Raw genomic sequence first — 12,547 nt, 5'->3', positions numbered from 1 at the left:
GGACAAACAAGTTTGTTTACATTTACAGGAGATGCTGCTGCCTGCTTCTTATTTACAGTGTCACCTGAAAGTGAGAACTAGCGTTTGCCTGGCACTTTTGTAGCCAGAGTTGCAAGGTATTTACGTGCCAGATATACTAAACATTCGTATGCCCCTTCTTGCTTTGGCCACCATTCTAGAGGACATACTTCCATGCTGATGATTCTTGTTAAAAAAAACAGTGAGTTAATTAAATTTGTGACTGAATTCCTTGGGGGAGAATTGTATGTCTCCTGCTCTGTGTTTTACCCACAATCTGCCATATATTTCATAAAAAGAAAAGGAGTACTTGTGGCACCTTAGAGACTAACCAATTTATTTGAGCATAAGCTTTCGTGAGCTACAGCTCACTTCGCTTATGCTCAAATAAATTGTTTAGTCTCTAAGGTGCCACAAGTACTCCTTTTCTTTTTGCGAATACAGACTAACACGGCTGTTACTCTGAAACCTACCATATATTTCATGTTATAGCAGTCTCAGATGATGACTCAGCACATATTCGTTTTAGGAGCACTTACACTGTAGATCTGACAAAGTGCAAAGAAGGTACCAATATGAGATTTCTAAAGATAGCTACAGCACTTGACCCAAGGTTTAAGAATCTGAAGTGCCTTCCCAGATCTGACAGGGACCAGGTGTGGAAGACGCTTTCAGAAGTCTTAAAAGAGCAGCACTCCAATGCGGAAACTACAGAACCCAAACCACCAAAAAAGAAAATTAACCTTCTGCTGGTGGCATCTGACTCAGACAATGAAAATGAACATGCGTCAGTCCGCATTGCTTTGGATCATTAGTGAGCAGAAGCCGACATCAACATGGATGCATGTCCTTTGGAATGGTTGTCGAAGCATGAAGAGACATATGAATCTTTCCCACATCTGGAACATAAATATCTTGCGATGCCGGCTACAACAGTGCCATGTGAATGCCTGTTCTCACTTACAGGTGACAGTGTAAATAAGAAGCGGGTGGAATTATCTCCTGCAAATGTAATCAAACTTGTTTGTCTGAGCGATTGGCTGAACAAGAAGTAGGACTGAGTGGACTTTCTAGGCTCTGAAGTTTTACATTGTCTTATTTTTGAGTGCAGTTATTTTTTGTACGTAATTCTACATTGGTAAGTTCAACTTTCGTGATAAAGAGATTGCAGTACAGTACTTTTATGAGGTGAATTGAAAAATAAAATGTTTTTGTTTTTTACAGAGCAAATATTTATAATCAAAAATAAATATAAAATGAGCACTGTACACATTGTATTCTGTGTTGTAATTAAAATCAATATATTTGAAAATGTGGGAAACATCCAAAAATATTTAAATAAATGGTATTTTATTATTAACACCGCGATTAATCGCAATTAATTGTTTTAATCGCTTGACAGCCCTGCTGTCCATGCACGTGGTAGGTGTACTCAGTAGATCTGGACTGCTCCCTATGTAGTGGCAGACAATCAACAGATCTGTAATTTATACACACATACAACTTTATAAGTGGTTGCCATTATATGGTTATGGAGCACATCCACTGTGGTTCCCTGATCCGTGGCATAGCCTCGTATCCTATGTGGAGTTTAGAGCTGAGAAATTTTTTTTTTTTTGCAAATATTTGTTTGAATTGGACGTTGAATTTTGATTTGATCATGTATGCATTTTTGTCATGTTTGCTTTCAACAAAGATTATGTGAGCATTTGAGCCTTACTGTTATGAGTGTTCATCATGCAAAGTGAATGTTTCAATATTTGTAAAATGCATGTTTCGGATGTATATTTGAATATAAATTTCATAATTTATACTGTGTTGGTTAGTTACATATAAAGGCAGCTTCAAGCAAATCTAGGGAACCACTGCATAATTATTTGACTGGGCTCCGCTTGCATGTCTGCAATTTAATGTGTAACCTTCTCCATGTTATTTGGCCCAACTGCTCTGCTCTAACACTGCATATGGGAAGGGGAGGTAATAGGGAATGTATCCAGAAATTGTGTGTTTGTGGAAAAAGTCGGGATTAGCGGATGGAGGTTTCCTGTTAAATAAAAGGAGGGAAAATCTGTGGTCTGGGATAGCATGGGCTAAGGAGATGTCCTGATTCTTCATGAGGCTCAATTTATCATCACAGTAGAGTTATTTCAGCATAAAACCATTTGTATGCGACATTATATAGAACTGAAACATGAGAAGTAAAGACTACACCCACATTGCTAGCTGGCCTTGGTAGAGCAGACCCTTGCCCCCCATGACCCAAAGCCACCTGTGTGAACAAGCAGTGTCTGAAATGGCCCTGTTTGTATATCACATGGTACTGTTGCCATTCCCAGATTGGGATTTCTTACATAATTAACCATAACAGTGTAATCTAAGCATATGACAATCAAATATACAATTTTAAACTCATGCTGCTCTCATTAGTTTAGCTGTATAAGCTATAGCATGAGTTGCATATTGTATATTCTTTTATACTTTTAAATTCTCAATTTAACAATTTGAAAACCGAATTATTTGCTGAAGAATTTCATGAAGCGTTTCAAATAATTAATACATATGAGAATATGATGTTATACCTGCAGGTGGCTCACAAAGAAAGAAAAGGCTAAATTAATTAAATAAGTTATTTGTTAAGAATTTTCCCCTCAGCTCTGCCACAGTAAATTCACATTTTTCAAGGGACTGGTTGTGAGTGGGTCACAATTTTGAACGACTAGCTCTGGGCACATATATGTGCTCTGTATGAATGCATATGGCCAAAGGGCATTTGAATGCTACTTTTGGACTTAGTGGTCATGTTTGTTAATATATTTTCACAAAATATTACAGCAAATAAGATTTTTGCTGTAGTATTTGATTCTCCATAAGTGTTAATGAATAAGTGTTAATGAATAAAACATTATATATACTTAAATTATGCAATTTCTCATATATGATGGCCGCAAAGACCTTAGGCCCAGATTTTTAAAGGTATGTAGACGTTCATGTGTTCAGCATTGCAACAGCTAACTGATTTAGGAGCCTAAATCTCATTTTCAAGACAGATTAGGCATTTAGGAACCTAAACCCCACAGACTGTCAATGAGATTTTGGCTCCTATGTGCTTAAATCCCTTTTGAAATGAGATTTAGCCACCTAATTCAGTTAGACATTGCAACGCTGAATGCAGTAGCACCTAAAACACCTTTAAAATCTGGGTCTTAAATTCTTATGAGTTCTATTTGTCTCCAAATGAACATTAGATTTGACCTTTAATGAGAGTGTATGAGAGGTGTGTGGAAGGTTAAGGTCTTCAATTGTCTATTGCGTTTTCCCTTTGACAATCAAAAGACCTTGCTCTCCATTCTGGTCCACAACTGATAAGATTGTTGAGTCACCTGATATTTCAGCAAATCTAAACTTTTTATTATTTCAGTTATTGTAGGTTTATGTTTTCAAGCATAAAATACATTGTAAATGATGAAGAAAAAGTATGCAGTGTTGTTGTAGCCATGTCAGTTGCACACGATGGTGGGTGAGGTAATATGTTTCACTGAACTGACTTATGGTGGTGAGAGAGACACGCTTTTGGGCTTACATAGAGCTCCTCTTCAGGTCTGGGAAACTTACCCAGAATGTCACAGCTAAATGCAAGATGGATAAGTCCCTTCATTTTCAATTTAAACCGATTTTTACTTAAAAAATCTCGGGTTTTACAAAAAGTAGTATTCTTTTTTTCTGTATCATTCAAACATACAAAAAAAACGTGTTTTATTAGGAAAATACAGTACATTGCATGAGATATATGTATTATGATAATACATTAGTTTGTGTGTATACGGAAAGCTGCCTGTTGAAGTAAGGCTATATATTAGTCTAGAAAATACACACAATAAACAAACAGGCACGCATGCAAGCTCTGAAGTGCATGCACATCTGAATGTCCTGATGAATCTCACATCTACCGTGTACGCATTTCAAGCTGTTAGCAGATAACGGTTTAAAGATTTGACACACTAAAATGGGAAGAAAATGAAAATGAGAATATGTTTCATAATGTAAGGAAGTATTCAAAAGTTTTAAAAAAAACAAAAACGTGAGAAAAGGATGAAGTTGAGTGTATGTGCTGCAAATGGTGTGGCATCATAGCTGACACTCAGGCCAACCGGACTAAAGAACATTTGGAGAGCAAATGACATTTAAGACTAAAACAAGAAGGTGAAAACAGAAACAAGCAAACATTGGAATCAGCATTCATCTGGGCACGGCAGAAAGAGCGAGATCAAAATGATCTAATAAGTAATTTATACATGCCCTCTGCTTTACAGCGCAGCCGCTAAGCCTTGCTGATGGTCCTTTGGAGGATTTTGTATGAAATTTCTGTCCAACAGCAAAATCTTCGCCAAATTCAATCAATATGACCAAGAAATATTTGGAGGAGAATGATGTTGCTCTGACCAACAAAATTAAAGAGCGGTTGATTGGAAATACAGTTAGTTCTTTGATTTTTGATGACTCGTCAGATGTTCTCGACCACCCAATCCTGGTGATTTTGTTTTCATTTTTCATTTTGTTTTGGAGAAGCCTACACTCATTTTGGCAGATATGGAGTTTGTAAAGTCAGCAGTCAAACAGTCGCAGCTTGTGTCAGTAAAACTTTAAATGAATATGCACTTTTATGGAAGGATTTGAGCTACAGTGAATTCTGACTCGGCTTCTTACTCTGCGAAGTTCACATAAGATGTAAAGCTGAATGAAAAACCTAAATTGCTTTGTCTCACCCAGCTCACCTGCTGCATGTTACTGTCTCTCTTGCAACAGAGGTTCCCAGAATGGCCGATTTAAAAAATTTCGTAATAGATGCTGGTGCAGTTTTCAAGCATTCAAATAAAAATCTTCTATGATGTTTGCAAAGAGATCGCACTTGAATGCAGCATTTCAGTTCAAGTTGTACCAACAAGATGGTTTAGTCTGTATTTGGCTGCACTGAGTGTTCAGAATGCAATAGGTGTATTAATGCAACTTTTACATCACAAAGAGTTCAACAGTGGAAAAGCCATAAAGCTGAAATCTCAAGCAACTATGTAAGAAATTAGGCAAAGCCTTTGTACAAAACTCAAATTCCTGATTGAAACACTTCAGCCACTACATGAAGCACGGAAGAAATTGGAATCGAGTTCTTTAACAGATGTTGCATTTTCTAATACAGAGGTGTCTGGCATTCTGGTTAACAATCTCTCAGCAGAACTTTCTCACAAAAGCACATCTGGGGACATTCCAGAAAATTTTTTTTTTCATGTCTGTGTTGCCAGTCACTGAGAAGGACCACCTTGCAAAAGCCTTCAAAAGTTTTTATGAAGAGCTGTCAAAGAAGTGGGAAGCTACTGATGCTCGCAATATGTCCCCTACAGCTTTTCAGAGAGACTCAACATTCTGGAAAGTCATTGTGCTGTTTGACCCTCATCGTAAAGGGTGGCCTCAGCTGATAAATTTAAAGAGTATGCTTGTATAATCTCCCCTTTTGTGGCTTCTAATGAAGAAAGTACAAAACTGGAAAGTGAATTCTGTGCCTATATGGCAATGCCTTCCCCAGACAACCATGCCATTATGGTTTAATTCCTCTTGAATACTGGGAAATCCACCACACTGACTGTCCAACTTTGAGCCGTGCTCTCTCACGCATCCTCAGTGTCCCACCTGGCTCGGTTGATATGGAGAGAGTATTTTTGAAATTCAGCTACATCCAAGACTGTAGGAAAATGGGCCTGGGAAAAGACTGCTTAAAAATATTGCTGTAAGCCTACGCTACGCAGGACTTTTGGAAATTACACTGAAGGACCTCACAATGAGTGTTTATAAATATTTTAAAATATTGGGCCCAATTACTAAATGTAAATATTTATAGACTAATAGTTCTAAGTCTACAACAGTAAGCTGCTTATTCAGATGAAAAGCTTTATTTGGAGATTAGCAATATATTGTTTTCTTGAACTCAGTGTTTTGAGTTCTGTTTTAGTTCTGCAGTAAACCACATTGAATTCCGTTCATGAAAGCATTAATCTATTGAATGCTTTTCCTCCCTGTCCTTCCGTCCACCAAAATAAATCCCACTATTTACCCAGAAAAATTAGTAAAAGTTTTTGCACTGATTTTCAGCTGTTTTTGTTGTTACAGTAATAAACACCGATAAATTCCCAGGAAAAAATAAATAAAATAAAAACTGAAAACGAAGGACTGTAAGGATGGGACAGATTGTTTAGCATAAGTAGTTAACACATACTTCAAGGGATCATTCAAGGTAAAGTGGTCCGTTAACACCCCTCCAACCATGGGGAGAAAATGAACGTGGGGGGTTGCTAGTGGGTGATTGTTGTAATAAGCCATAAATCTAGTGTCTCTATTCAGTCCATGATTTTTAGTGTCTAGTAAAGTTATGAATTTAAGCTTCCTTGAAATATGTTAACTACTTATGCTAAACAATCTGTTCCATCTTGTATTTTGTTGTAACACTATGAGTAATTCCCAGACCTGAAGAAGAGCTGTGTAAGCTCGAAAGCTTGTCTCTTTCACCAACAGAAGTTGGTCCAATAAAATATATTACCTCATCCATCTTGTCCCTCGGAAAAAAAGTACATACAAACTCCTCACTTAAAGTCGTCCTGGTTAAAGTTGTTTCATTGTGTTGCTGATCAATTACGCAATGCTCCCTTATAAAGTTGTTTCGCAGCCGCGTGCTTTGTCCACTGCTTGCAGGAAGACAGCTCGTTGCAGCTAGCTGGTGGGGGCTTGGAACTAGGGTTGACCAGCAACCCTCCATCAGCTCCCTGCTCCCCTAAGTTCCCTGTGCTGCAGCCACCCAGCAGGCTATCAATTGCCAGCAGTTCAGCTGTCCCTCCCTCCACTGCCACGTGCTGCTCCTGCCCTCTGCCTTGGAGCTGCTCCCGGGAGCCTCCTGCTTGCTGTGCAGGGAGGGAGGAAGAGGGGGGCTAATGTCAGGGTGTCCCTCTCCCTCCTGCTCCTGCCCCCCCTGCTTACCCCTTCTCCATATAGAGCAGGGTGGGGACAGGACAGGGCTCAGGAGGAAGAGAGCTTGATGGCCGCAGCTGCTGTCTCAACTTCCTGATATACTTCAATAGGCAGTGTACTTAGAGTGGCATCAGCATACTTAAAGGGGCAATGTGCATCTCTCTCTCTCTCTCTCCCACACACAGGGTGTGTGTCTCTGTCTGCCATGCTGTCTTCCCTCCCTCCATTCGTGCTGCCTTGTTGAGTGTGAGGCTACATTAACAACAATGTGTTAACCTTTGAGGGCTCAGCCAAGTGCTAGTTCATCATTTAGCGGTAAGGGATTCCCTGGGAAATATCACACCCTCTTCCACCTTCTGACTCCACCACCTCAATCAAGCTTCACAATCATCATTGCTGTGTACAGTATTAAATTGTTTGTTTAAAACTGATACTCTCTGTGCGTGTGTGTGTATATATATATATACACATAATATAGTTTTTTGTCTGGTGAAAAAAATTTCCCTGGAACCTAACCCCCCCATTTACATTTATTCTTATGGAGAAATTGGATTCGTTTAACATCGTTTTGCTTAAAGTCTCATTTTTCAGGAACATAACTACAACGTTAAGCGAGGAGTTACTGTATATAAAACCTCTGCTTTGTAAACTTTAACACCAACATAGGTCATCCTACTGTAGTTTGACTTTTTTTCTCAATTTGTCCATGTTATATTGCTTCCATAAAATGACTGCAGGCTCAGCTGGAACGAGAACGTGAGGAGGCTCAGCTGGAAGTAGAAAGGGTAGAGAAAGAGAAAGCAGAAGAGCTGTCCTTGCAGCAAAAAGCTGAAGAGGTCTGACAAAGTTCCGTTAATAATAATAGTAATAATAATAATAATTAGATAATGTCACAGATCACGAACTAGCTTTTCCAAGACCCATGCTTAGATATCAAACATCCTCCCTGATCAGTGCAGGAATTGTGTATGTATACTTTTAGCCTATGGACATTTGACCAAACTGTCAAAGTCTGTGAAAGAACATTTCTGGGATGCATGTCTAGCCCTCCAGCTTCATTTCAAACTTCCCGAGTTAGACACTGGGCTGGACTATCAGTCTCTTCGGTATATTTTTCGTAACCAAGTATAAATGGTTTCAGAGTGCAGCTTAGTATACATTTGTTTGCTTAGTGGTGCTGCAGTCTTCCTTAGTTATGGTTATGGGAGTGTTTTTGTTTAAATGGGAACACAAGTGAATCTTATTTGTAAATGCAAACACACCTAAGATTTGTCTACACTAACAGTTTTGTTGCTTTAGCTATGGTGTACCTAACGCAGTAAACCTTCCTACTCTGAATACACTTATGCTAGTATAAAAGTGTTTATATCAATATAGCTTATTCTGGTTTGTGAAGCAAAATAAGTTATACCGTCATAAGGGATCTTTCTGTTGGTATACCTTTGTCTACATACGGCTTTTACAGGTATGTCATAAAAAAAATCACACCCCAACTGGCATGACTATACTGGTAAAACTTTTAAGTATAGACCAGCCTCTAGTATATGGGGTTCATCACAATCTAAAGGAGAACATTTTTCTCAGATCATTTTGTCAAAATATTGACAATGTATCACTATCTAAATATCAAACTTTATACTACATGAAAACCTAAAATTGTTCAAACTCCTCTAATAATAACTAATATTAGCCCTAACAGTAATACATAGACCTTTTTCACACTTAATTTATTTATGCCAGGGCTTTGTTTCCATAAATCTCTAGTCTATGGCATCTGTTTATTTTCATTAGTTTAGTGCATACTAAGGTTCTTTGACATATATTCAGAGTTCTTAAATATATTTGTGACAAAGTTAACAGAATTACTAATGACTCACAGTAAGCTTTGTAATTCAATTGTAGGAACTGGAGGATAAATCAAGGACATTAGCTGAGCTTACAGATAAATATGGAGCCCCTAATTTGACCCGAGTTGAGGAGATAGATGAGAGCGGGCAATCTGACGTAAGTACCAGGGGAAAAAAAAGTCTAAGTAATCCCTGCATAGAGATTTTTCTGTCCCCACTGATGCCTATACAGTTAAGGCTGTGTCAGCACTTCCATTATGGCCTAAAAGAGAGTATTTGGGCCGTATTTTCCAGACCTCCTGAAGAGAGCTTGATCTCCAGTGCATGTTAGAGCAGCCTTTGGAATGTGCTCTCTGGTTGTTGGCTGCCACTGTCCCCCACAGGCCATTCCCACAGCCAAGGATGAGTTGATTATAGGAACTCTCTTGCCCTGCTTCTTTTTTCCCCAGCTGTGCCCCTGTTTCAGCACTTGAGGAAACAGTGATGGAGCCAATGTGGTAAAGGAAATCCTTAAATTTCAAACTTTGTACATTCAACGTTTTTTTCCAAATGAAAGTTTCAATATTCCCAGGGGAGCAGCTGCCTCCCCTTGCCTCTCTGATCATATGGCTATGATAAGTGCTAATTTAATCAGCTGGAGGTGAATCCTGAGAGTAATTAGAGGCTCTTTCTTTTCCTGGTGTGCTAAAGCACACAGTTCTCACAATACTCCTTGCATCTGTCACTACAGGGAAGTGAGAGAACATGAATCAAATTTTGACTTGTGCGAGTCATTGCAGCATGTATAACAATATCTCTTGGTCCAGCCACTAGTAGTCAAATGTATCCAGTTACATATGTCTTTTGATGGTCAAAAGAATGTGTTAGATCCCACTTTTCAATTCATCATTTTTGAAATAAGAAGTCTTTAAGTAACCGTATATATTTTGTTTTAATTGATTGTTTAAGTCAAGATACTGGGAAAGACTGTTTGTAGTTCCAGTATGCTGTTGCCAGATTTTTTTTTTCTTTGAATTACATTAAGTTGTCTTGCCCATCTTATTTTATTGTCAGTAATGTAATTTCAGCTTTGACTTTACATTGTATGAGGAATTTTTGTTAACATGTTTTTCATGTAATAACAGCCTGTTATTTTACAAATGTTTTACAGGTGGCTCTTATTTTTAATGTAGCTAAGAATACATTTGAGGTCAGGTTTTCACAGTTAAGCTCATGTAATCATATGCATGCAATTGCAGGCATATTTGGTGTGTAGTTATTACTGCATTTGCACATGCACACTGGGTAATCAGATATACAAATGAGTAATAATTATATGTGTAGCCATACACCTATGTCATTACCCAGTGTTAGGCATATAAATTAGGTTCACAGTTGTGTAAGCATTAGTCTGGTGATAACACATTCTTTTTGCATTCTGGAAAGATATTGTCAGTGAGTTTACATAAAAATTGTGGGACCAGATCAATATTCTTACAGTATTGTACACACTTGCACCCTTCAGTGCCCTTTGTTAGCTTGGGATAATTGTCTCTATACAGTCTGTCTTGTTGATGGTAGAGGTGAATAAAAACTAAAGTGTTATTTCACTGAATAGGAGAATGCATACTCATGCTGAAGGTTATCTAAACACTGTTTCTGTTTGCTTTGGTTTGTAGCACTTTTTATCAATTTCTGTTAATACTGGTGAGTAATTCTTTTTTCTTTCTTTCTTTCTTTCTTTCTTTTGCTATTAGGCTGCAATGAATCTCACGGCTGAATCAGAGGAAGAAAACCCAACTGATACGAAAGTCGATTCCTGAAGTTTAGTGACTTACTGTAATTGTGTATTTAATATATGGAATGAATTTATCAATGATACCTGGGGGTTTGAGAGTTAGATAAAATGTTTTAAGGCAGCTAATTTAAGGCAAATATCATAAAAATAAAAATCATTCAAATTCTGGGAAAAACTGATTTGACTTGCTACTGATTACTAATTCATTAGTGTTCTATGCATCAGGTTGTAAATACTGTACCTGGATTCAGTGGAACCAGGAGAGACAATTAATCTCTTCTAAAGATGATACACTGAATTCCATGTAGTTCACTAAATAAGATACTTTCAGAGAAGTATCCCAAATCCTAATATCCTGACTGGCCTTCATGAATATTAAATATTAAAGCTCTAGAAGTAACCTTAGGGATTCATCCTGATGTCATTGTCCAAAAATTCTCCTCTTCTCATTTATTAGATTGGTTACTGCTTCCATCCAGAACTAGTTGCATTTCATTAGTGGAAGAAGTGATTCCTGTACGTACACTGTTTATAATAAAGGTCTTGATCTGAGTTCTCTAGGATCAATAGGATTACTCATGTATTGAAAATTTTACACATGCTTAAGTGCTTTGCTGTATGTGGGCTACAGTGCTCAGTACCTTGCAGGATAGAGTCCAAAATGCTTTCAAATGAAAGGTGTTATCTGATGAATTCTTGTTAGTAATGGGCAAACCTCAAAAGGTTTTGAAGTTCACTTCAAATAGGCATCAGATAATCATCATATCTGAATTTAGCCTGAGTTCCTGACCAAAGAGATTTCCCTTTTTCTTGTGAAATTTCCAAAATTCTCTGGTTTTCTCCTGGGCAAAAATTCCACAATTACGGTATTTTTTTCTTTATTTCATTACGTATGTTCCCAGTTGAACCCAGGAAGAGCAGATATGTCTATTTATAAAAAACACAAACTATAAAACCTTTAAAAAATCCAAATTTGTTTTGAGTTTGAGCTGGATATTGATTGTTCAAGTTTTATTCAAATGGCTTCTTCTGTTCTTAATCAGATTACTTTTAACAAGGAAATGATGGTGCTTTGTTGCTGATTGTCAAAAGTGTTAACTTGCCTGCTCTAAATAGACACTTGTCTGGAAAAGACATCAGAATTCAGAAACTGGATGCCTCTTGGTTATAAAATAAAAAGGTTTCTTTCCACCTCAGTGTCTTGTAGCAGTACAGATTAGTTGGGCAATCAACATTCAGTTAAGATCAATAATATATAATAAAATATTACTCCATTACAAATTCAGTATATGGTTTTTTTAATTGATATTTTTGTGTTTTGGGATGAAAGAGAGATTTTGGGATATCTTAGCAGTTTGATAATTAATCTGTGCTAAAGCTGGTTCTAGGATTTCTTCTACCCTTTATAAGTTAGAAAATATGTAGACTCTACAGGCAAAGGTCAGTCATGCAATAAATACTTTCCTGTCCTAGTTTAACTTGCTCTGTTCATGTGGCAAAGCTGCCACTGAGCAGAAACGTGTCAAAATGTTGTGCTTTTAACACCATCGATTCATAATGAAATTCTCCAAGAAAATCTTTTCTCCTTCTGCACTCTCTACTATTGATTCCTCACTTCAGTGCATTAGTGTCTTTGGGTCAATCCCTTAAAGTCAACAGAAAGATTCTCAGTGACTTTGAATCATGCTTTAATTTCATGCTGGAAAGTGGCATAGGGCTGATAGGTTAAATGCATCTTTGCAAAGTGCTAAAAATGCTGCATTGTAGCAACAAGTAAAAAATATGTAAAATAGCCTTGGATTTCTGTTGGCAAATAAATATTGAAAACCCAAAACTATACTATTGCCCATGCATGTTGATAGTTTATGCTGTTTATTGGCATCTGCCTGTTTTAGAG

At 37.5% G+C, this 12,547-nt stretch overlaps 1 protein-coding gene across 4 annotated transcripts in view; it reads left to right on the top strand.

Annotated features, from left to right (window-relative positions):
• The window catches only part of LOC141990900 (DPY30 domain-containing protein 1-like), a 19,850-nt gene extending 7,303 nt beyond the window's left edge, over positions 1-12,547 (top strand). For 2 of the 4 annotated variants that reach the window (XM_074958716.1, XM_074958717.1), the window contains 3 exons: positions 7,764-7,862; positions 8,929-9,030; positions 10,610-12,215. In XM_074958716.1, coding sequence (XP_074814817.1) covers positions 7,764-7,862; positions 8,929-9,030; positions 10,610-10,675 — 267 coding nt within the window. In that variant the 3' untranslated portion in view covers positions 10,676-12,215. Of the gene's footprint in view, positions 1-7,763; positions 7,863-8,928; positions 9,031-10,609 lie in introns of all 4 variants that reach the window. The other 2 variants (XM_074958715.1, XM_074958718.1) reach the window with 2 other exon arrangements.

This window comes from Natator depressus, chromosome 7 (assembly GCF_965152275.1).
Source record: "Natator depressus isolate rNatDep1 chromosome 7, rNatDep2.hap1, whole genome shotgun sequence".
NCBI lineage: Eukaryota > Metazoa > Chordata > Testudines > Cheloniidae > Natator > Natator depressus.
Note: the sequence above shows the minus strand (reverse complement) of the source record. Positions and strands in the feature narration are given on the sequence as shown.